Below are 26,820 nucleotides of genomic sequence, written 5' to 3'. Positions count from 1 at the left end.
ATTGCCACCTCTCAGCCCAGCTCTACAGCTTATCTGTGTCTCTCTGTAACCTGCAACATTCTTCAGGATGCACTATCCACAACTCCACTGGCCTTACTGTCATCCGCAAACTTACTAACCCATCCTTCTATGCCCTCATCTAGGTCATTTATAAAAAATGACAAACAGTGGTCCCAAAACAGATCCTTCTGGTACACTACTAGCAACTGAACTCCAGGATGAATCAACCACCACCTTTTTCAGCTAGCCAATTTCTGATCCAAACCACGAAATCACTGCCAATCCTATGACTCTGTATTTTGTGTAATAGCCTACCATGGGGAACCTTATCAAACGCCTTACTGAAACCCAGCAAACCATCAGACAGTCGCACCAACATTAAGCAGGAAAAAGGGACTTCTTCCGGAGGCTCCATGAAGATGTTACCTAATATGGTGATGAAACATCTGAAAACAAAACCTTCCAGTTCAGCAAGCAAACCTACGTCCAGCCTTACTGAAATCCATATGCATCACACCAACTGCTTTACCCTCACCCACCTGTTTAGTCATCATCGCAAAGAACTCAATAAGGTTTGTGAAGAATGACCTACCCTTAACAAAAATGTGTTGATTATCCCTAATGGACTTATTCCTCTCTACATTATTATAAATCCTCTCTCTTTTCCAACACTTTATCCACACCGGAAGTAAGTCTCAACTCATCTATAATTACCAGGGTTGTCTCCACTCCCCTTCTTGAACAAGGGGACAACATTTGCTATCCTCCACTCTTCTGGCACTATTCCTATAGACAATGATGCCACAAAGATCAAAGCCAAAGGTTCTGCCATCTCCTCCCTGGCTTTCCAGAGAATCCTAGGATAAACCCCATCCGGCCCAGAGGACTTATCTATCTTCATACTTTCCAGAATTGCCAACACCTCCTCCTTGTGAACCTCAACCAGTCTAGTCTAGTAGCCTGTGTCTTATTATTCTCAACAACATTATCCTTTTCCAATGTGAATACTGATGAAAGATGTTCATTTAGCGCTTCCTCTATCTCCTCAGACTCCATGCACAACCTCCCACTTCTATCTGTGATTGGCCCTAATCTTTCTCTCGTCATTCTTTTATTCCTGATATACTTATAGAAAGCTTTAAGGTTTTTCTTGATCTTATCTGCCAATTACTTTTCATGTCCCCTCCTGGCTCTTCTTAGCTCTCACTTTAGGTCTTCCCTGGCTAACCTGTAACTCTCAAGTTGTGTTTCATTCTGTAGTTTTGTAAATAAATTGTTTGTTTAAAACTCGCCAGTCTGATCAGCTAATTCACTGCTAAAAACCACTATACACTTACCTGAAACAAATAGCAAATTTATGGTCTGGGCTACCTGCTTAAAATGTTTTGAGGGGTCGAGCCTGGTCCATAACAAATTCCCTCTTGAATGCCTCATTTGAATGCCTCATTTGAATCTGCCTCCAACATATTTTCAGGCAGTGCGTTCCACACCCTATTAGCTTGCTGTGTGAAAAAGTTTCTTCTTGCGTCCATTTGCTCCTTTTGTATGTTCCTTAAACACCAAGGCTCTTTAGTCTAGACCCCCCTCACCCAATCCGACCTCTCTCTCTCTCTCCAAGCTGACTGCACTCTGTACGCTCAGATCCAACCTCAACTTTGTTATTAAGCCTGTCGGTAAGGGTGGTGCTTGTTGTAGTCTGGCGTACTGACCTCTATGTTGCAGAGGCTGAATGCCAGCTCTCAGATACCTCCTATCTCCCCCTGGACCATGACCCCACCATGACACATCAGGTCATTGTATCAATTATGGTTATGGACCTAATTTAATCTGGTGATCTCCTCCCCTCCCACTGCCTCCCAGTTGATAGTTCCTCCAGCCCCACACAGATCGCTTCTACCTTCTTCTAAAAATCCACAAACAGAACTGCCCATGGCGACCCATTGTTTCAGCCTGCGCCTGCCCCACAGAACCCAGCTCTTCCTACCTTGACTCAGTCTCTTCTCCTCGAGTCTACTCCCTGCCCATGTACATCCGTGATTACTCTGATGCTTTATGCCAGTTTCAGAATTTCCAGTTTGCAGGGTCCAGCTGCCTCTTCCATGCTACGGGCTTGCAATTCCTTTACATATCCATCCCCCATCAGGATAGTCTCAGGACTCTCTGCTTCTTCCTGCAGCAAAGGCCTGAACTGTCCCCACACACCATAACCCTTTTCCACTTGGCTGAGGTTGTCCTCACCCATAACAATTTCTGTTTAAACTCCTTTCATTTCCTTCAGGTCAGAGAGGTGGCCAGGGGTACCTACACTGGCCCCAATTATACCTGTCTGTTCGTGGGGTACAGGGAACATTCCTTGTTCTAGTCCTACTCCAGCCCCCACCTACAACTTTTTCTTCAATATATCGATGATATCGAGGGTGCTGCTTCCCCCTCTCGTCGGGAATTGGAAAAGTGCATTGATTTTGCTTCCAATTTCCATCTTGCCCTCACTTTCACCTAGTCTCTGACTTCTCTCTTCCATTCTATTTTTGGGAATAGCCCGGCCACCAATATCCATTGTAATGCAATCCACCGACTCCCACAGCTACTGGACTATACTTCCTCACACCCTGTTTCCTGTAAAGACTTGATTCCATTCTCTCAGCTCCTCCGTCTCCACTGCATATGTTCAAATAAGGCCAACTTCAACAAGAGGGCCTCTGAAATGTCCACCTTCTTCCTCAACTGAGAATTCCCCATCTGTTGTTGACAGGCCTCAACCAGGTCTGACCCATCTCCCATGAGTCCACCCTCACCTCCTCGCTTCCCTCCCACAACATAGATAGGATTCTCCTTGTACTTACCTGCCATCTAACCAACATCCACATCTAGAAGATCATTAGCTGCCATTTCTACCGTCTGAAGAGGGTTACCTCAGATTACAACAGGATCTGGACCAGATGGGCTGAGAAGTGACAGATGGAGTTTAATTCAGATAAATGCGAGGTGCTGCATTTTGGGAAAACAAATCTTAGCAGCACTTATACACTTAATGGTAAGGTCCTAGGGAGTGTTGCTGAACAAAGAGATCTTGAAGTGCAGGTTCCTAGCTCCTTGAAAGTGGAGTCACAGATAGATAGGATAGTGAAGGCGGTATTTGGTATGCTTTCCTTTATTGGTCAGAGTATTGAGTACAGGAATTGGGAGGTCATGTTGCGGCTGTACAAGACATTGGTTAGGCCTCTGTTGGAATATTGCATGCAATTCTGGTCTCCTTCCTATTGGAAAGATGTTGTGAAACTTGAAAGGGTTCAGAAAAAATTTACAAGGATATTGCCAGGGTTGGAGGATCTGAGCTACAGGGAGAGACTGAACAGGCTGGGACTGTTTTCCCTGGAGCGGAGGAGGCTGAGGGGTGACCCTATAGAGGTTTACAAAGTTATGAGGGGAATGGATAGGGTAAATAGACAAAGTCTTTTCCCTGGGGTCGTGGAGTCCAGAACTAGAGGGCATAGGTTTAGGGTGAGGGGGGGGGGGGGGGAAAAGATATATAAGAGACCTGAGGGGCAACTTTTTCACGCAGAGGTGGTACATGTATGGAATGAGCTGCCAGAGGATGTGGTGGAGGCTGGTACAATTGCAACATTTAAGAGGCATTTGGATGGGTATTTGAATAGGAAGGGTTTGGAGGGATATGGGCCGGGTGCTGGCAGGTGGGACTAGATTGGGTTGGGATATCCTGTCGGCATAGATGGGTTGGACCGAAGGGTCTGTCACCTCTATGACTCTAGCGAGATGCCACCACCAGATACCCTCCCCTCCCTTGTCCACCTTCCGCAGGGACCATCCCCTTTGAAACACACTGGTCCACTCTTCCTTCATTCCCAACACCACTGGCACAGTACCTTCCATGCAATCGAAGAAGGTGTAACACCTACCCACTTATCTCCTCCTTCCTCAGTACCCAATGGCCCAAACATAGCTTCCAGATGAAGCAACACTTTGCCTGCACTTCTTACAATCTAGTCCACCGCATTTGCTGTTCAAAATATGGTTTTCTTTACACTGGGGAAACAAAGCATAAAACATCTATATTCTACCCGCAAAAGGTACCCTGAGCCTCCAGCTGCCTGCATCTCTGGCCAACATCTGTGTCAGGACTGCTGTAGGGTTCCAGTGAAGAGCAGCGCACGCTGGTCAAACACCAATTCATTTTCCGCATGGGGACACAGCGGCCCTCCAGACTCAATATCGAGTTCAATAATTTTACGGGCTGAACTCTCCCATGTCCTAGCCCCTTACCACATCCACACCAACACCCACACACACACCAGGCCTTGTAATCACAGAGTCTGGCATTACACACTACCTATTGTTAGTCACTGACAGTGTCCATTAACAACTATTCACCCTGCTAGCCAGTTTATTATCCCCTCCTATGTCTGGCTAACTGTTCTTCTCGCTCTCTCTCTGGGCTTTATCCTCACCTACCATTTACTCTTTACTCCTTACCCCCATCCTATCTTCTGCATATAAACCAACATTTTCCTAGCTACCATCAGTTCTGGTGAAGGGTCACTGGACCCGAAACGGTGACTCTGATTTTTCTTCACAGATGCTGCCAGACCTGCTGAGCTTTTCCAGCAACTTCTGTTTTTCTTTTTTTTTTAAAATAGTTCTCTATCCTGTTAAGAGGCAGAACAGTTTCTCCCTATTTATTCCATCAAGCCTGCTCATGAGTTTGAAAACCTTTACCAGGTTTCCTCAGCTGCCTGGTCTCCAAGGAGAACAGAGCTAACTTCTTCTATCTATCCTCATAACCGATATTTATCATCCCTGGAATCATTCTTGTGAATCACTCTACATACTCTGCAATGAGACGGCATCCTTCCTATAATGAGTTATGCAGAACTATATATAATACTCCAGCTCAGGTTTAACAAGTGTCTAATACAAGTTCAACATCACCTCCTTACTCCATGATCCTGCTAATAAAGCGAAGGGCACTGTATGTTTTATTACCTGATTATTACCTGTGCTGCCACCTTTAGCGATCTGTGCACATAAACACTGATGTCCCTCTGTGCCTGCATTCACTTTAAAATTGTACTCCTATTTTATATTGAATTGCAATGTCATATCACTGCGAAGTGACAGAATGATAGCTGCCAGTAATAATGGCGGCATTACTGTTATAGCTGCAGGACAGGGCAGGACAGGAAGTGATGACCTGCCAATATCACAATGTAGTACTTATGTTAGCTTCCGTAAAACAAGGTTGAATTATGTAGTACTGAAGAATTCAATTAATGCTTGTTACACCTTCCAATATATTTAAATACACACACTACAATCACAAACACAAGCATGGCTGCGCTCAACCTGAGCAATTTGGATGTACTTTGGTATGCTTCCCTCAGCAAGATTTGCTATAAGAGAAAAGAGTTCAGTAAGATAGGGACCGAGAGTTTCTACATTAGGTTACATGGTGATAAGTCTGTCTCTTAAAAGATATATTGCATATCTGGTGTTGGATCTAACAAAATGGAGACAAAACATTTCAGCATTAGCTCCCTGTCAACAAAATCAACTGACCTTTCACTTCCTGCTACATTCATTATTATAAACACTTCAATATGAAAAATACAACTATAAAATGGAAATAGACCTGAAAAAAATAAAGCAAAGAATGCAGCTTCCAATTATCATTAGTTAATTAAATGAATTCACACCTGTCCAATCTTTGATGTTTTGCAATTTAACTTTGATGCTGAACGTATTCCATCACAAACGTATGTTAACGTAATTATGTGTTCACTCAAAATGAAAGTAATGTAAATCAAGGAAGGATTCTGGATATTTCTCAGATGGAGGACAGGAAAAAATGTGGCTGCAGGAGCTGCTCCTTTTTTGAGGTATTTTCAGCGTTCAAGCTGATTTTCTTCAAATTCTAGGAGCAGTAATTACTGTTTTATAAGCTCTTGCATTGTTCTGGAACATTGGGGAAAAATAGATCAAAACAACAGCACTTTAAAAAGGAAGATAGACAAAGCAGTGACCATTTGGGAAGTGAAACAAACAGAGAAGTAAACTTGCACAGTTGTTTGACATAGCAGTGAACCTGCACAGCTGACTGCCTCTGCTGTTTGATTTCAAGTATCTCTGGACTTTGGAGTTGGTCTCAGAAAAATAAGCAAACAGTGAAATTCACAGCTGATCTTCGAGAAACCTGCATGGGGGAACTCACAGCACAGCAGCAGCTAAGTGGCTGGCTTTTAAAGTGTAACCTTACTGTTTTTGTAAATCTACAATAGTGAAGAGAGTAGATTCTTTCTCAATTGCATGTTTTTACTGAGATCGGAACCTTGAATAAACTGTAAAGATATAAAACATAGCTACGAAGTTATCCTGGAGCAGTGTTTTTAGAGCAGTAAGACTGTGCTACTTTCTGGGTCTGTAGATTGTTAAAGTGCAAAGATGGCCTTTAGTAGAGCAGTGTGCTCTTCCTGTCAGATGTGGGAAATTAGGGAAAGTTTCCGTGTTACTGATGATTACGTCTGTAGGAAGTGCATTTAGTTGGAAATCCTATTGGATTGCATGGATTGGTTGGAACAACAGTTACAGGCAATGAGGAATTTACAGGAGCTGGGGTGTGATGGATGGCAGCATCTGTGCAGAGAACTCAGGGTTAATGTTTCAGATCCAGCAACCCTTAATCAGAACAGAAAACTGTACTTGAAGCAGTAACTCTGATTTCTCTCCACAGATGCTGCCAGATCTGCTCAACTTGTCTAGCAATTTCTGTTTTTATTACATTTTAAAGCTGCATTTGAGACTTCAACTTATGCACTTTCCCATTATCTAAACTGGTGCAAAGGTGTCTGGCCAACATCTACTTTGCTCAGCTGTTATGCTCAAAATGTGAATATTTCACTTCATTGGTTCTGTATGCGAGACAGGAATCTTAGAAAAGCCATGATGCATTTAAAAATATGTTTCAGCAACATTCTTTGGTGGAATCCAAGATTTATCCGTTTATTATGAAGTATACAGAATTCTTATTTAAATGCTAGTGAGGAATATCCAGTTGTCTGCAAGCTGTGCATACGTTAAACTGTTAAAAGCATGCACAGGGAAAGCACAGAGGCACAAAGTTCAGAAATGAGCAAATGGTAGTTTATGGCATTATAAGGATTTGGGTATCTGAATACCTTTAGTTTTCAGTAACCAGTGCTATCAGCAATGTGCTGATTGTGCAGTGTAATAAACTCAAATACCAGCTTTCAAGCTGCAAAATCTATGTTAAAATTTACTCTCAATAATGCACATTCTTACAAAAAATATAATTGAATTTGTTAAAAGAGGACTAGACATGGAAAATAATTTTGTTATATATTACAACATATGAAAGTTACAGTGCAAACAGTAGCAACTGGCCTAAATAGTCTCTGCTTGCATTTACACTCTATGCAACTAAAGAGTTGAAATCATGTTTACCTACCCTGCTCCCATCCCAAAGATCTTTTTCATTCTGCTTTTGTCATTTATAGCAGTCACAAGACTGATGAATTACCAGGTACTCTCTCACAGTGGTCAATTGAAATTGCAAAAAGACACAGTAAATAATTAACTAGAGAATTATTGCAAACCATCCTTTCGAACTGGTCAATTTGTTGAACTTCCATTATACTGATACAATAAAGTGATCAACAATCTGTTGTATTAAGGCAAATGTTGGGTTCAGTACTCATGATACAGTGTACTGTGATACATGGACCAAGTCTCATGGAATAAGAAATGATAGAATGGCTCAGGTTTTCTTGCATGAGTGAGTTCAGTAGCGTCGACTTAAATTGTTGTCTAGAATGCTGAGCTCACTATTGATAAGTTCCCATGTATTTTTGCTACATATGCAAAGAAACAGGATGTGCAATACAATGGCCACTTTACGTCCCAGTAGATTGTGAATACATCAACAATGGCAATTTTAAATTTCAAAGTTATTTTATGCGGTTCTGAAATATGGTACTCTTCTGAGGTGCAACATGGATTGGCAGGTAGACGTGAGTGAGAGGATGGGTGCAAAGGATAGGAGGGACAGTGAGACGGAGTTGAAAATAAGCCTGTTTTCCTCCTCCTCCTCCCTTCCTAAAAATCTATCCATGGAACAGGCTGCAAGATAAGCAGACACAGGCTGAAAGACAATCCACTCCCAACTCCATTTTCATGTAAATGCTGCTGAGGCCAGGTTTGAAAGTGCCTCAGGAGGTAAAGCAAGGTCAGTATTACAACCCAGTTCCAATTCCTTTGATGAGGTCTTTGAGTCTTGCCTTTTTTTCTCTTTCTACATCTGCTTCTTAGCCAAAGATACGTGGGTTTTATTAGTTAGCTCTGCTGTTGGTCCTTTATAAATGGTCATTTTTACTAAGTTAAATTATCTATCTGATGCTGTGGCATTGTTTATCTTGCTGAAGCTCATCTTTCCTGTTAGGAAAACCATGCCTTCCTGAAAATTTCCTTCAAGTGGAATGCTCCCTAACCAAAAAGGTTGGGCAACTGAGTTAGAATCTGGATACTCATTTCAATGTGAACACCAAGTCTATTCTCTAACTTCATTCATTTTGAGGATTTAAAGTGAAATTATTGACTAGAAACATGTAAATGACATATTATAACATGGAGGTACCAGTGTTGGATTCAGGTAGATAAATTTTAAAATCACACAACACCAGGTTATAGTCCAACAGGTTTACTTGGAAGCATAAGTGTTCCAAATAAACCCATTGGACTTTAATATGATGTTGTGTAATTTTTAACTATGCTGAAAATTGTGTTGCTGGAAAAGTGTAGCAGGTCAGGCAGCATCCAAGGAGCAGGAGAATCGACATTTCGGGCATAAGCCCTTCTTCAGGAATGAGGAGAGTGTGCCAAGCAGGCTAAGATAAAAGGTAGGGAGGAGGAACTTGGGGGAGGGTGTTGGGAATGCAATAAGTGGAAGGAGGTTAAGGTGAGGGTGATAGGCTGGAGAGGGGGTGGGCGGAGAGGTCGGGAAGAAGATTGCAGGTCAAGAAGGCGGTGCTGAGTCCGAGGGTTGGGACTGAGAAAAGGTGGGGTGGGGGGGTAGGAAATGAGGAAGCTGGAGAAATCTGCAGTCATCCCTTGTGGTTGGAGGGTTCCTAGGTGGAAGATGAGGCACTCTTCCTCCAGGCGTCGTGTTGCCATGGTCTGGCGATGGAGGAGGCCAAGGACCTGCATGTCCTTGGCGGAGTGGGAGGGGGAGTTAAAGTGTTCAGCCATGGGGTGGTTGGGTTGGTTGGTGCAGGTGTCCCAGAGGTGTTCTCTGAAACATTCCGCAAGTAGGCGGCCTGTCTCTCCAATGTAGAGGAGGCCACATCGGGTGCAGTGGATGCAGTAAAATGGTGTGCATGGAGGTGCAGGTGAATTTGTGACGGATATGGAAGGATCTCTTGGGGCCTTGGAGGGTAGTGAGGGGGGAGGTGTGGGCGCAAGTTTTGCATTTCTTGCGGTTGCAGGGGAAGATGCCGGGAGTGGAGGTTGGGTTGGTGGGGGGTGTGGACCTGACGAGGGAGTTGCGGAGGGATTGATGGGGGAGCACCGCCTTCTTGATCTGCAATCTTCTTCCCAACCTCTCTGCCCCCACCCCCTCTCTGGCCTATCACCCTCACCTTAACCTCTTTCCACCTATCGCATTCCCAAGACCCCTCCCCCAAGTCCCTCCTCCCTACCTTTTATCTTAGCCTGCTTGGCACACTCTCCTCATTCCTGAAGAAGGGCTTATGCCCAAAGCGTCGATTCTCCTGCTCCTTGGATGCTGCCTGACCTGCTGCAACACATTTTGCTTTTCCAGCAACACATTTTCCAGCTCTGATCTCCAGCATCTGCAGTCCTCACTTTCTCCTAGTTGATTTTTTTAACTATTACCAGGTTACTAAGAGTACTGTGAAAAATGATAGAAATGCAGTAAAACCACAATTGTTATTATTTTCAGGGCTAGGATAGGCTTTGAGAATTCAATGAGTACACCACACCTATTCTCTAATTTCACTCAGTTTGAGTGATTTACAATGAAACAATCTATTGACTATAAACATGTCATTGCAAGATCACTAGGAGTGCTGTAAAAAACAGGAGGAATGTAGCAAAATCATAACTGTTATCATTTTCAGGGTTAGAATAGGTTTCAAAAATTCACTTCGAACTGCTGTGAACATGAGCTAATGGAAGGTCTACTCCCATACAAACCTGGGAATACGATGTTTTTGCAATAACGGAGATCTATCTTAAAGAAGGGCAGGACCAGGTGCTAAATATTCCTCGATAGGAAATTTGGGAAAGGAAATGGGAGAGGTAGAAGCATTGGCTGAGAGTGTAATTGGAAAGTGCTGGAGAGAGAGGATGCTTAAGTAGTCAAGGACAAAATAAGTTAACAAGAAATAAAAGTGCCAATACAGTACTGAACATATTCTATACGTAACCAAATTTTGGGAAGATAACTTAATATAGACTTGAATAGTGATAGTGTAAAGGGAAGAGAATGTAAGATTAACAGGGAGATTGATCTTTTACAATTATTTAGTTTATTTATAATTACATGATCAAAACATATTTATCTATTAACCTAATGTTATATTATTCTGCCTAACTATAACCTATACAATCTATTATTTTTGTATCATGTGACTCTGCTTAGCTTCACTTAACAAAGAGGTACATGTTTATAGCTCCTTGAAAGTGGAGTTGCAGGTAGATGGGATAGTGAAAAAGGCGTTTGGTATGCTTTCTTTTATTGGTCAGAGTACGGAGTACAGGAGTTGGGAGGTCATGTTACAGCTGTAGAGGACATTGGTTAGGCCACTGTTGGAATATTGCATGCAATTCTGGTCCCCTTCTGATCGGAAAGAGGTTGTGAAACTTGAAAGGGTTCAGAAAAGATTTACAACGATGTTACCAGGGTTGGAGGATTTGAGCCACAGGGAGAGGCTGAATAGGCTAGGGTTGTTTTCCCTTGAGCATCGTAGACTGAGGGGTGACCTTATATAGGTTTATTAATCATGAGGGGTATGGATAGGATAAATAGACAAAGTCTTTTCCCTGGGGTGGGGGAGTCCAGAACTAGAGGGCATAGGGTTAGGGTGAGAGGGGAAAGATATAAAAGAGACCTAAGGGGCAACTTTTTCACACAGAGGATGGTACGTGTATGGAATGAGCTGCCAGAGGAAATGGTGGAGGCTGGTACAATTGCAACATTTAAAAGACATCTGGATGAGTATATAAATAGGAAGGGTTTGGAGGGCTATGGGCCAGATGCTGGCAGGTGGGACAAGATGAGGTTGGACTATCTGGTCGGCATGGACAAGTTGGATCGAAGGGTCTGTTTCCGTGCTGTACATCTCTCTGGCCCTGTGACTCTAAGTATGTCAAGGGATTTCACTTGGTGACAATGCAAGTACTTTTAACCTGTAAGACCGAAGGGGCTCACATTCTCAGGCTCTGGTGTTGTCAATAAAGCAAGGCGAGAAAAGATTGACTGCACGAAGGAAGAAGACGACATAGCAGATGCATTCTACATTGGCTTTCTTTTAGTGTGTGGTGTTTTAGTAGAGAAAAAATTATATTTGACTAAAATTATATTTATGATAGAGATAACTTTGTAACAAGATGCATTTAAATTTATGACTCTTATAATCCTTTAGAATTGTATTTCCCAAGACAACACAGTGACTGAATGTATAAGAATATCTCACCATCTTTTAAAGCTTTTAGAAGCAATAAACTGGTTCAAAATAACAGTAAATCGGACAAGTATGGACTAATTTGTCAAAGGCAAATCATTTTGTATCAATTTGATTGAATCTTTTGATGAAGTGACAGAACGTTGAAGAGTGAAATGTGGTTCGATGCATTTGGCATTCCAATAGGTGTTTGATAAAGTGCCATGAAGTAGCTTTGTCCACAACATTGAGGTCCATGGAAAAAGCAGCATTAGGAAGAATACAAAGCTGGATATGTAGTAGTGCTAAGTGATTATTTTTCATACTATTGAATAATTTTCTTTGGGGTCCCCCCCATGGTTGCTATTAGAACCACAGCGTTTTTCAATCCACATTAATGAACCAGACTTGGTGACAGAGAGTAAAAATTCAAAATTTATACATGACACAAAACTTGAAAAATGCATTAGCATTAAGGTGCTTTACCTGAGTGCTCATAGTATTCATAACAAAGCAGGTGAATTAATGGAACAAATCATCGTGAATGATTATGATGTGGTAGGCATCTCAGAGATGTGGTTGCAGGGGGTTCAGGACTGGCAGGTAAATATCCAAGGATTTACAACTTATCAAAACGACAGGGAGGTGGGCAGAGGGAGCGGGGTTGCCTTGTTAGTTAAGAATGAGATTAAATCTATGGCACTGAATGATGTATGGTCAGATGATGTGGAGTCTGTGCGGGTGGAATTGAGGAACCACAAAGGCAAAAAGACCATAATGGAAGTTATCTACAGACAATCCCCCCCAACCACCTCCCAGCAGTGGTTAGGACCAGGATTGCAAGATGTGCTAGGAAATAAATAGGGCACATCAGAAAGGCAAGGTCACGGTGAACATGGGCACTTCAACATGCAAGTGGACTGGGTGAATAATGTTGCCAGTGGATCCAAAGAAAGGGAATTCATGGAATGCTTACAGGATGGCTTTTTGGAACAGCTTTGATGGAGCCCACAAGGGAGCAGGCTATTCTGGACTTAGTGCTATGTAATGAGCTAGACATTAAAGATGATTTTAAAAGTAAGGAGGCAGCGATCGTAATATACTAGAGTTCAGTCTGTAGTTTGAAAGAGAGAAGGCAAAATCAGATGCAATGGTGTTACAGTTAAATAAAGGTAATTACAGGGGTATGACAAAAATTGACTGGAAGCAATGAGGAAGACAGTACAGCAACAATGGCAGGAGATTCTGGGTGTAATTGAGGACATAGTGCAGAGGTTCATCCCAAAGAAAAAAAAAAGATTATCCGGGCTGATAAAGTAAGTCAGGAAATATATCAAAAAAGAAAGAGAGGGCCTATAAAGTGGCCAAGAGCACTGGGAAATCAGAAGATTGGGAAGACTTCAAAAACAAGCAGAGGATAACCAAGAGAGAAATATGGAAGGAGAGGATCAAATATGAAGGCAAGCTAACCAGTAATATTAGAAATGGTAGTAAAAGTTTCTTTCAATACATAAGAAACAAATGAGAGACAAAGTAGACATTAGGACGCATCAAATTGATGCTGGAAGTTTAGTGCTGGGAGATAAGGAAATAGCTGAAGAACTTAATAAGTACTTTGTGACACTCTTCACAGTGGAAGACATGAATAATATCCCAACAATTAAAGAGAGTCAGGGGGCAGAGTTGAGTATGGTAGCCATTACAAAAGAGAAAGTGCTAGAAAAGCTAAAGGGTCGAAATATCAATAAATCTCCTAGCCCGGATGGGCTACACCCTAGAGTTCTAAGAGAGGTGACTGAGGATATAGTGGAGGCGGTGACTATGATCTTCCAAAAGTCACTGAGTCAGGGCAAGTCCCAGACAGTTGGAAAATCGCTGTTGTAACTCCCTTGTTCAAGAAAAGATCAAAACAAAAGATGGAAAATTATACGCTGATTAGCCTAACCTCAGTTGCAAGTATAATTCTAGAATCCACCGTTAAGGATGAGCTTTCTAAATTCTTGGAAGTGCAGGGTCGGAAAAGAACAAGTCAGCATGGATTTAGTAAGGTGAGGTCGTGCCTGACAAACCTGTTAGAATTGTTTGAAGAGGTCACAAGAAGGTTAGACCAGGGAGACTCAGTGGATATTATCTATCTAAACTTCTAAAATGCCTTTAATAAGGTGCCTCATGGGAGGCTGTTGAGTAAGGTGAGGGCCCATGGTGGTCGAGGTGAGCTAGTGGCATGGATTGAGGATTGGCTGTCTGACAGAAGGCAGAGAGTTGGGATAAAAGGTTTCTTTTTTGGAATGACAGCTAGTGACAAGTGGTATCCCACAGGGTTCACTGTTGGGGCTGCAGCTATTCATCTTATAGTGGTTGTAGTGGTTAGGCCATTTTTAGAATTGTGTGTGCAACTCTGGTCTCCTTCCTATCGGATGGATGTTGTGAAACTTGAAAGAGTTCAGAAAAGATTTACTAGGATGTTGCCAGAGTTGGGAGGATTTGAGCTATAGAGTGAGGTTGAATAGGCTGGGGCTGTTTTCCCTGGAGTGTCAGAGGTTGAGGGGTGACCTTATAGAGGTTTATAAAATCATGAGGGGCATGGATTGGATAAATAGACAAAATCTTTTCCCTGGGGTCAGCGAGTCCAGAACTAGAGGCATAGGTTTAAGGTGAGAGGGGAAAGATATAAAAGAGACCTAAGGGACAACGGTTTCACGCAGAGGGTGGTACATGTATGGAATGAGCTGCCAGATGAAGTGGTGGAGACTTGTGCAATTGCAACATTTAAAAGGCATCTGGATGGGTATATGAGCAGGAAGGGTTTGGAGGGATACGGGGCGGGTGCTGGCAAGTGGGACTAGATTAGGTTAGGATATCTGATTGGCATGGATGAGTTGGACCAAAGGGTCTGTTTCCATGCTGTACATCTTTATGACTATTAATGAGCTGGCTGAAGGGACAGGGGGCAAAGTTCACCGATGATACGAAGTTAGGCGGACAGGCAGGTAGTAGAGGTGGCGGGGAGGCTGCAGAAAGATTTAGACAGCTTAGGACAGTGGTCCAGGAAATGGTTGATGAAATTCAACGTGAGCAAGTGTGAGATCTTGCACTTTGGAAAAAAGAACACAGGCATGGACTAATTTTCTAAACGGTTAAGAAAATTCATAAAGCAGAAGTACTAGGATCTGGGAGTGCTAGTCCAGGATTCTCGCAAGGTTGACTAGCAGCTCGAGTCCGTGATTAAAAAAGCAAATGTAATGTTGTCATTTATCTCGAGAGGATTGGAATATAAAAGCAGCGACGTGCTTCTGAGACTTTATAAAAGTCTAGTTAGGCCGCATTTAGAATACAGTGTCCAATTTTGGGTCTCACACCTCAGGAAGGATATATTGAAACTGGAGCGTGTCCAGCGGAGATTCACACGGATGATCCCTAGAATGGTAGGCCTAACATATGATGATCGGTTGAGGATCCTTGGATTGTATTCATTAGAGTTTAGAAGATTGAGGGAGATCTAATAGAAACTTACAAAATAAGGCCTGGCTTAGAAAGGGTGGACACTGGGAGGTTATTTCTGTTAGGCGGGGAGACTAGGACTTATGGGCACAGCCTTAAAATTAGAGGGGGTCAATTTAGAATGGAAATGAGGAGACATTTCTTCAGCCAGAGAGTGATGGGCCTGCTGAATTCATTGCCATGGAGCGCAGTGGAGGCTGGGATGTTGGGTGTCTTCAAGGCAGGGATTGATAATTCCTTACAAGGTCAAGAATTTAAGGGCTATGGGGTGATTGTGGGTAAGTGGAATTGAAATGCCCAGACATGATTAACTACAGAGTGGACGTCTTGGAACGAATGGCCTTGGTTCCACTCCTATGTCTTATGGTCTAAATTGTAAGGACTACCTATGCTGACGAAATTGGGGGATAAGTGACAGGTGAGATTGTTGAGTGGGATGTTTGGAAGAATAGAAATTAAACAGTACAATTTTAAAGAGGTTTCAGGAACAACAAACGCTGCAAAGACAAAAGCAATGTTGTGCGCGTTGAGTGGTTAGGAAGACTCAGCTAAGTTCATGGCTTATCAGGCAGCAGTGACTCTTTGCTCCAAATGCTTTGAAGACTTGGACAACCTATAACAAGTCCCTCAAAGCACGACAATCACAGCCCATATAAGATCATCCAGATTCAGTGGCAACAAGAGTGATCCAACATGAGTATCCTCTCCAAAGCCAACTTGCCCATTACTGAGATACTGAAAACTCAAAACTAGCTTTGCTGGATAAGACATCTAATTTGTATAAATGACACCAGACTTCCACGGTACTGAAGAATGGGTTCCAATCATGCTTAGCTACTGGATAAGGGCACAATATGTTTAAATCAGTCTTATGTAATAATGAGAGTTTTAGCTCAAAGCATTGACACACATTTCCTTGAGAAACTGTTTTCAAATGTAACAAGAATAGAGGGAATAATGCAAAGTTTAAAAAATCATTTGAGTCATTTAAGGGTCGGGAAAATAATAGGAATATGTAGAAGATGGATACAAGTAAGGGACAAACTCAAAAACTGGGAATACAACTTGGGATTTTAGAACAGGCCATAGAGGGACTGTAACCAATTATTAGAAATAGAATGCTGTAGGGTTTTGTTTGCAAATGTGGGGCCACTCAGAGCCCACATGCTGACCAAATCAGCATTCTCCTCTTATACAGCGTTTTCTCCTTATTTTGGTATTTCTTGGGAATTATCTTGATGAATGTAAGATGAATAACCAACAAAATAACCTTTTTCTCAGCAATACTCAAGTTCTGCACAACTCAATGACTATTTCAAGATCTAATTCAATCTTGCATCATACAGTCATGTTAGAGGGTAGGATCAACAGTGTAACTAAATCTAATAATGTTAGCGCAATAAGACAAGAGCATCCTCAATGATGTCTGTGGAACCAGCCATAAAGAAAAAGAGAGAACTTCGGTTAACAGAATAGAAAGAGGTACACCCAGTCAAATAGACCATTGAAAGCCTGTGCTCCATTAAGCACTGACTGAATCCACTGCCTTTCTTATCAATTGTTTGTATTTACAATGATAACTTTAATAACTTCTGTGATAATAAACTTTTACCTGGAATGAGTCTTGTAACTAATCAAGGTGAGTAAAGCTTTAAATTGACATTTTCAAACTGTTTCTAGCTGTAACTGACGAGGTGTTACAATTAAAGTGATTCCCAAAATCTTACAATCATAAAACACAATTAAATTGGCAATTGAACCTATTTTGTTGACTGAACTTTATTGGTAGTTTACATATAATGAATAAAATACAGTAGATAGAATTGAAAATCACAAATGTAGGGCAATAGCATCATGAAAAATAAACTGTTTGTCAATCATGATTAATTAATTGTAAAGGTAACAGAGGCTACATTTGACTCTGTATGAATGACTAAAACACACTTACTTCTCCCAAACTGTGGAGTTGTTGGGCCACTTCCCTCAGATCTTCTTCACTCACCAGGGGATTAATTTGGTTCTGAACATCATAAACGAATTGTTGCCATGACATAAACTGGTTGGGTCCATTTTGTTTTCTCCAAGAAGGCAGTATAGAGATGATTTTCTCACAGAGAAATGTCATGGGTAGACAAGTCTAAATGAATTCAGAACATTTACATTACTTAATACAATAACTGAACATTGCAAGCAGGCTTTAAAAATTATATGAAATGATTGCAGCCAATTAAAATAATGTTAATATACAAACTCTGTAAAGTATATTTTCCTATTGCTCTCCCCCTTCTGAAGGCAATAACTTACCGTGGGACACTAATCTTTCACCAGCAGTAGCCTCCGGATTTCCTGAAGACACCATTTCTTTCACAAGCCAGTGATTCCCCTGACTACTAATCAATGGGAGCCTCACATTCTGCCCTCACATGATGTCTACTCAAGCTTTTTAAACAAGAATTAATGAATAACATTCAAGAACTGAATGAACTGAACTATCTCTCCCTAGCCTGGATCTTTCCTGGTTTCTATTGCTCAGGACTATATGAAGTAGGGCATTCATACACCAAATTAAGTGGACAGCATATTGAGGTACTTCATTAAAAATGAGTTTCCAAATGATAAAGGCCTCTTTTGCTCCCCTTGTTCTTTCATCAATAAGATGCTGGTGCTTTTGCATTAGAAGCAATTTTAATTTTAAAATTAAAACACTTAAAATATTATATGGACAAAATACAAAAACTTTTCAAAGTATCCAAAGACATTAACAGTGTCTTCTGTAGGGAACTCGAGTTGCTGAATACACTACAAGCTTCAGTTACTAGTGGTGTGCCACAATGATCTGTTTTGGGTCCACTGCTGTTTGTCCTTTTTACAAATGACCTGGATGAGGGCGTAGAAGGATGGGTTAGTAAATTTGCAGACAACACTAAGATTGGTACAGTTGTGCATAGTGCTGAAGAATGTTGTTGGTTACAGAGGGACAAAGATGAGGTGAAGAGCTGGGCTGAAAGGTGGCAAATAGAGTTTAATGCAGAAAAGTCTGAGGTGATTCACTTTGGAAGGAGTAACAGGAATGCAGAGTACTGGGTGAATGGTAAGATTCTTGTTAGTGTAGATGAGCAGAGAGATCTCAGTGTCCATGTACATAGATCTCTCAAAGTTGCCAGCTAGGTTGATAGGGCTGTTAAGAAGGCATATGGTGTGTTAGCTTTTATTATTAGAGGGACCGAGTTTTGGAACCATGAGGTCATGCTGCAGCTGTACAAAACTATGGTGCAGCTGCACTTGGAGCATTGTGATCTGGTCATCGCATTATAGGAAGGAGGTGGAAGCTTTGGAAAAGGTGCAGAGGAGATTTAATAGGATGTTGCCTGGTATGGAGGGAAGATCTTACGAGGAAAGGCTGAGGGGCTTGAGGCTATTTTTGTTAGAGAAGAAGATTGAGAGGTGACTTAAATGAGACATATAAGATAATCAGAGGATTAGATTGGTTAACAGTGAGAGCCTTTTTCCTCAGATGGTGATGGCTAGCACGAGGGGACATAGCTTTAAATTGAGGGGTGATAGATATAGGAAGATGTCAGAGGTAGTTCCTTTACTCAGAGAGTAGTAGGGACGTGGAATGCTCTGTCTGTAACAGTTGTAGATTCACCAACTTTACGGGCATTTAAATGGTCATTGGATAGGTGTATGGACGAGAATGGAATAGTGTAGGTTAGATGGCTTCAGACTGGTTTCACAAGTTGGCGTAACATTGAGGGCCAAAGGACCTGTACTGAGCTGTAATGTTCTAGATGCAATCAGCACACTTACACAGACGAGTAACACCCAGGGTGCGATGTTTATCTCAAAAACAGAAGATGCCGGAGAAGGGTCACTGGGAGTGAAACATAACTGTTGAGTTTCTCCAGACCTGCTGAGTTTCTCCAGTACTTCTATTTTTGTTTCAGATGTCCAGCATCCATGGGTTTTTTTTTGTTATATTATTGTGATGCCTGTCTGCATGAGAATTTGAGAAATGACAACTATCCTCCCTAGCTGAGGTAAGGAAATTCAAGGTGGGAAAAATTAAACAGAGCTCAATTTACTACTACTACCTCATTATCCCTGCTGGAAAATTGACAGGCAGCAATCATGCCGGAATTTTTATAGAATTTTATAGAATCCCTACAATGTGGAAACAGGTCCTTCGGCCCAACAAGTCCACACCAACTCTCCGTAGAGTAACCGACCCAGACTTATTCCCCTATATTTACCCCTGACTAATGCACTTAACCTAGGCATCCCTGAACACTTTGGGCAATTTAGCATGGTCAACTCACCTGGCCTGCACATCTTTGGATTGTGGGATGAAACCGGAGCTCCTGGAGGAAACCCACACAGACACGGGGAGAATGTGCAAACTCCACACAGACAGTTGCCCGAGGGTGGAATCGAACCCAGGTCCCTTGCACTGTGAGACAGCAGTGCTAACCACTAAGCCACCATGCTGCCCACCTTAGTTTTGGATTTGAAATCTCCATGGTCAGACAGCTTTTAAACACTCACTTAAAATGTACTGTATGACAGTGAAGCTAAATATTTGACCACTGAGTGCATCAATTTTGAACTCAATCATGACATAGGTAACTCCTAGAGTGTTTACAAAAAGTGATAAAGCACTTACTATCTTTCACTTGCTAAACCAGGGTACTGAGTCAAGTTGTGAAATCTTTTGACCACTGAGTAAGACCAACTCACTGTAGTTAGAAAAGGTCTCTGTGCACAATAGATTATTCACATGTTGCTGAAATGTGGCCTATTATATACACAGATGTGGCTCAAAGTTTGAAATTACTTCCACAGGAAACAGTTTCGTATTATAATCAAAGCACAGGCATTCATATCAGCTACTGAGGCAGCCAAAACAGAGATAATGAAAATGACAAGGTAGATTAGAGTGAGAGGAGTGCCAGAAATGATGAAAACAAAGAGGAGGAGAAGACAACACAAGAGTAAATACCAAGTATCACAAAGTAAAATATCAAGTTTGAAAAAAGTTCTACTTGTAAGGAACAAAAACACAAAATCTTACAAATAGTTTTATTGTGCCAATAACTACATGCCCAGATTAGTTTCTACCCAGGATAAATGGAAAGGAATAGGGGAAAAGTGCTGGAAAGGTTGGCACACAGTGGTTAACCTTCTAAAAGGACATCTCAATAAGGAGTAATAATAAAAGTTCAAAAATATATTCTGTGAAGTTCACATGTCACTGTTGATTGTTTTTAACTCGAGTGCTGTAGAAAATACATTCATATGATACACAATCTAAAATTGGAGGTTTTGTGGGATCAAATAAAACCATGTTAGCATTTGGATACAATCTATGAAACCTGCCGTTGACATTGTACTTGATTTTTAGTGTTATATTCGCATTCCTCTAAATGCAAATGGGACACTACAAAAATGTGGGTAACAAAACCAATTGATCATTGTGGCCTAGCACTCAGTGTTTGTTGCAATGACACCAATCAAAAGCAGCTTTTAAATTGTTATCAGTAGAAAGTTTAAGCTGCTAATTCCTAAAGTTTAGATCATAGATACCAACAAAAATTTCAGCATAAATTTGGCAGTTTCACGGATGTCAGTTTCTGGATGTCTCGCCTTTATGCTGACAATGCACGCAATCCATTAAATGTCAAAACCTGTTACAGCATTACGGTTTATGTTTACTTATCAAATGAGGAAGCCATTTGGCCCCTTGACAGAAAAAGAGCTTAGTCAGTGTATTCAGTACAACCTGGCCAGTAATTAGATGATTTAAACAGAGCTTCCTTTCCTCCCATCAGCCCTATGTTGAGTTATGATTTGTAACACAATGTACATGAGCAAAGGTCAAAAATCAAACGACACTAGCTTGAAGTCCAACAGGTTTATTTGAAATTGCAAGCTTTCGGAGCTCAACTCCTTCCTCAGACATGGTATGATAGAGAGGTATAAGACAGTATTTATAAACCAAAAGTTAACAACTTTAAATTTTGGATGACTCCAAATGTTAACTCTTTTCTCCTCATGGATGCTACCAGACCTGCTTAGCTTTTCCAGTAATTTCTGTTTTTGACTCTTTCCTTCCTGCCTGTCCTTTCAAAATGTCTTCCAGCTGAGCTACACCATTCTGCACTATCCCTGTATCCTAGATTCCCATAGTATCCAGTATCCTATTGAGTTCTGTCTTGAACATATTCGAAAAGTTAAATATTCACAGTCGGGGTAGAGAATTCCAAAGATTCTTACAGGCCAATCTGTTCGCATTCCTTTATGTTAAAAGCAAACACACCTTTTGCTTTTCTGGTTGATTGTTGTAATTACGTTAACTTCGCCACCCAGGTCCCCTCTGAATACCAACATTTTTGTGGCCTGATATCATTTTAAAAGTTCTGATATTCCAATTTTCCTATCAGAGTGGATTACTTCACAAACAAAAGCAGAAATGGCTGGAAAAGCTCAACAGATCTGGCAGCATCTATACTGTGAAACCAGGGTTAACATTTTGGATCCAGTGACCCTTCCTCAGAACAGACTGAAGGAGGGTCACTGGACCTGAAAGGTTCACTCTGATTTCTCTCCACAAATGCTACCAGACCTGCTGAGCTTTTCCATCAATTTCTGCTTTTATTTCTGATTTCCAGTGTCCACAGTTCTTTTGGTTTTTGGATTACTTCATAATCGTCCACATTATAATTCATCCATTACATTTTTGTCCACTCAATCTACTGTATATTTTTGCAATTTCTGTGTATTCTCTTCATAACTCGTTTTCTGATGTTTACTATATGATGTCCTCCATCCAATTTATTGCAACAGATTGAAAATAGCTGAGTTCCCCAAGTACTGACATTTGTAATACCTTTCTAGTTACGGATTTATATGCCCCCCCTCCCCAGTTTCACTACTCACTAATACTCAAGATCTCAGTTCACCTACACCTGGTATTGTAGGCGGTGCAATGGAGAGGTCTTTAAACAAAGATCAGCAGCTTTATGAGAAGGGAGAAGAAAGGCACATAAAAAACAGCACACAAGTTTACAAAAATATTCTCAATGATTTTTTGAGATCGAGAGCTGCCCAAAAATTCGGAAAACTTATGAGAATGAGAAAACTGAAACATCCAGCAAAGTTTACCCCAGTATTGTAACTTTTGACTTTAATCATACAATTATCATGACACAGGAGGTGGACACTTGGCTCATCAAGTCAAAGCAAGCTCATTGGAGCAATTCATCAAGTTCCACTCCTCCACTCTATCCAAACAGCCCTGCAAGTTTAGTTTCTTCAAGCTCTTATATAATTTTATTTTGAAATCATTGACTTTCTCTGCATTCACCACCCTCATTGGCAACACATTCCAGGTCATTACAACTTACATTCTGCCTATTTGTCCTGTGCAACATCTTAAAAATGAGGCCCTTTTCTTTCTTGCATCAGCTAAGGGGAAATAACTTTCCTTTGTCTTAATTACATAACTTGCCACAATCATGTCCACCTTATTAAATTTTCCATCTGTTTTTGACTCTAAGGAGAAAACCATAAGCTTCTCCAATCTAAACTTATCGCTAAAATTCCTCCTCTGTGGAATATTTCTGGTAAATCTTTTCTCATTCTCTCAAAGACCCTCAAGTCCAACCTAAAGGCAGGACATCTGTCTTAATCAGAGCTTTGTAAAGGTTCAACTGCCTTAGTTCTTTGAACCTGGATTCCAAATGCTATTTAGTGTCAATATGTCCTTTCACTTTCAAAGATTATGCATATGCGTCGCCCCATTGTCCCCATAACACTCCTTAACTCTGTATTAATTCTTCACAGAAGCACAGAACTCATACAAGAATAGTATTCTCACTATTCCTTCTACCAAAACACGCACCTCAGGCTTCTCTACTAAATTTCATCTGTCACTTGTCCACCAATTCTGCTCTGCAGTATCTTATTGTCTTGGGGAACATCGCTGAATACCATCCTTCAGTATGAAGGACAACCATCTAACATGACGCTGTTTTTCTGTCCTTAATCCAATTTGTTTTTAATTATCCAAGCAGGAATTGATCCTTCCTTCCAACATAGTCAACTTGGTAAGCGATATTTTGCGAGATACTTTATCAAATGTTTTTCAAAAATCTATTTGGATAAGGTCTACCACGTTTTCTATCAACTTTATATTTTATTTCAAAACATTTTATTAAGGTTACTCAAAAAAGATCTGCCTTATACAAATCAGCATTGCCTTCCCTTAATTAACACAAATCACTCCAATGCATAACTCATTCCTTGATGTCTTCTCAAACCTTACCCACCACTGATGTTAAACTGGCCATCCTTACACTCATTCTGGAGCAAGTGTTCACATTTGCTTTACATACAGATTGTTGCACAGGATACTTACAGAAAGAATATTATTCCTTAATTCCAGCAGATGATTTCGTAGCAGCTTCATGTCCTTAGATCCAGAAGCACCAGTGTCCAGCACAAACAATTTATCAGATATGTGCATATCGTTTCCAAACCTAAGTATACAGAAGGGCATTATACAAATTGCAATACTGACAGAATTGCAGTTTATCAGTAAAGTTTAGAAGACGGTTAGTGCTACTGGAAGGAATACTGAAATCACAGGACACTGGTTCCCACCCAGGAATATCAGAAATAAATACACTTATCATAAAATTAAACCAAATTTCAATATCGGGATAAGCATTAAAAAAGCATTAAAATAAAACAAACTGGTTAATGGCGAGAAATTTTGGAAGGTTAGCCTGGATTCTGCAGTTATAACATCACAAAAACAAAAACTTTAGACTAAATAATGCCCACCAGTTACGGACATTATTTTGACGTTACTGCATACTCTAGATTGTTCCATCATTACAATATTCCTCAATAAGTGAAAAAAGTCACCATTTTTAACAATGAGTTGTGGCTCGAGTCACTATTTATGGAGTTACAAGTATAGCTGAATTCTTCATAGAAAAGGTGTTAACAAAAGGGAAATAGTTCACACAATTCTTTTCTCAAGCTCTGGAAAATAATGAATGCATCACATTCTGTTACAGGTCAATATGAATCAACCTTGGTAGATTATGATAATGAATTACAATGATTATATTTCTCCTATCTTCCGCACTGAATGCCACTTCTGATAATGCAGAACTCCTGCAGTATCAATTAGAGTGCTACATGCTCAAGTCCTGGACTGGGGCTCAAATGCACACTTTTGCACCTGTAAATACTCCCAACTGAATTGAACTGGGAATGGATAGGGCACTCAAGGAAAATGAAACCTTTGAAAGGCAGTTCAGATGAATTTGGCTACTTACCTACTTTTTATTTCTTTGAGAAGTGACAGATCTTTGTCATAACCAAACTCCCCTCCAAATGAACGGGGACAGTTTACAATATCTGCATGTGTGGCAACAAGAACAACCTGCAAAGGACTTTTCAGCTTTCCACCAAATGCTATTAAGAGAAGAAATCATTTTTGAGTATAAACATAAAACAGTCTGATCATTAGTTTTGTGTTCATTGTGACTCCAGTCTCATGGTATTTAATATGTCAGGTATACTGTTAATCCCTTGCAGATGAAATATCTACTATTGTAACTGAAAAAAGGTTTAAATCCTAGTTAATTCCAAGCTTAGGCAACATGTTCAAGTTTCTCACAAATTTAACAACCAACAACAAAATGACATGTGACTGTTTTGTTTTGGTTCAGAAACTTATTAAATTAGACTAGATTACTTACAGTGTGGAAACAGGCCCTTCAGCCTGTCGCCTTTAGAAATGCTCATCAAAGGCCATTAGACAGACAGCAAACATAATTTTGCATTCAATTACCTTTTGTCCTTTTTTTTCTATGGCTGGGAAATCAAAGAATTCGCTTTTGAGGAATACTCATATTAAATCAATGAAATCTAAAGGCTATTTATTTCATTTTATTAAGCATGCAGTGTGTGGGGACTTGCTTAACAGCTGCATATATTTTACAATGGTAAAGTCACCAGAACCTTCCCAGGCCACAAGGCTCCTCTTTCATTAGAGAGAGGCACTTGGTGGCTTAACCTGGTGTCAGGTGAAGGGTGAGGTTGAGAACATAGAACATTATGGCGCAGTACAGGCCCTTCAGCCCTTGATGTTGCACTGAGCTGTGGAATCAATCTGAAGCCCATCTGTCCTAAGGAAGGGAAGATCCATCAGGGAGTCAATTAACACAATTGGCTGGACATCTGGTTTGTGATGCAGACCAATACAAGTGTGGGGTCAAGTCCCCCACTGATCGATGTTACAATGAATGACTCTCTCTCTTAATCTCTTCCCTCATCTGAGGTATGTGACCCCAGGTTGAACTACCACAGTCATCCCTCTGTATGGTCCTTTGAGTCTATGCTGACTTTACCTTTACTTGTTTTGTTGACTGTTTAAAAAAAGCACATATCACAAAAATGCCCAAAGTGCTCCCAAAATGTCCTACTTTTTACTAACTAACTTATTCTATTACTAGTTTGAGCACTGACGCATTTGTTTCATTACTGAGTAAATTTTAAAACAGAGGCACTTATAAAATGATAATGACAAATTTTATTAGGCCCACACAGGCAGTTTGCCACATAGATTAATTTATTTTAATGGCTCTTTAGTGCCATCTGCTGGGAAGATAGTATTATGTAAAGTTGCTTATCAGAACGCAGACATAAATTATGTAAATACGTTTTATAACTTGGCCTGGCTGCATACTAATTAGGTAGTCAGACTTTTGATTGAAAGACAATGAAGGACTGGTGAAAAATTTGCAAATGTCGACTGGATGCAGCTTAGAGGGGAAATCAGAAATGTTGGTGCGTCTATGCACTAGCTGTTCTTGTTCTTTCTACGTGGTAGAATTTACAGCTTTGCAAAGTGTTATCGCAGGAACTTTGGCAAGTAGACATAGTTCACTATGGAGATGGTACACACAATGCCTCCACCTTGGACTGTCTGTGGACAAACTGACAATGTAGGGTGGTGGCTCAGCCTATCAAGTTGGCTGCTTTGTCCTGGTTGATGTTGAGCCTTTTGCGTGATGTTGAAGCTGCACCCATTCAGGCAAGAGGAGAGTATTTTATTACAATCCTGACTTGTGCCTTGACAGGACTAAGTGTGGCTGAAATAGTAAAGTTCTAAATTATTTAATTAAAAGAAATTATATACACATCATAGCACAAAACTTCTGTAGCACGAGATGCTGGAAAATTACAGCACTTCATAAGTGGCAAAATGCAAATACTTCAAAAGCCACTTCCAATGCATAAAATAGCGAATTTTAAATTTAATTTACATGATGTGAGCATCATTGGCTGGGCCAGCATCTATTGCAAATTTTAATTACACTGGAGAGGGAGGTGGTGAGCTATCCTCATAAATTGCTGCAATCCTTGGGTTGTAGGAAGAACCACAGTGCTGTCTGGAAGTGAATTCCAGGATTTTGACCTGGTGCTAGCGAAGGAATGATGACATAGTTCCAAATCAGGATGGTGAGTAGCTTACAGGGGAAATTTGCAGATGTTGTTCCCAGTGAGAAGCGACTGAAGAGGATTCTTGGAG

At 40.8% G+C, this 26,820-nt stretch overlaps 1 protein-coding gene across 5 annotated transcripts in view; it reads right to left on the bottom strand.

The window, feature by feature from the left end:
- dapk1 (death-associated protein kinase 1) overlaps window positions 1-26,820 on the bottom strand; it is a 258,303-nt gene that overhangs the window by 20,062 nt on the left and 211,421 nt on the right. For all 5 annotated transcript variants that reach the window (XM_072585888.1, XM_072585882.1, XM_072585887.1 and 2 more), the window contains 3 exons: window positions 24,560-24,698; window positions 23,629-23,749; window positions 17,161-17,349 (listed from right to left, as the gene is read on the bottom strand). In XM_072585888.1, coding sequence (XP_072441989.1) covers window positions 17,161-17,349; window positions 23,629-23,749; window positions 24,560-24,698 — 449 coding nt within the window. The remainder of the gene's footprint in view (window positions 1-17,160; window positions 17,350-23,628; window positions 23,750-24,559; window positions 24,699-26,820) is intronic.

Source organism: Chiloscyllium punctatum, chromosome 2 (genome assembly GCF_047496795.1).
Source record: "Chiloscyllium punctatum isolate Juve2018m chromosome 2, sChiPun1.3, whole genome shotgun sequence".
Taxonomy (NCBI): domain Eukaryota; kingdom Metazoa; phylum Chordata; class Chondrichthyes; order Orectolobiformes; family Hemiscylliidae; genus Chiloscyllium; species Chiloscyllium punctatum.
This window is presented reverse-complemented; position numbering and strand designations above follow the sequence as displayed.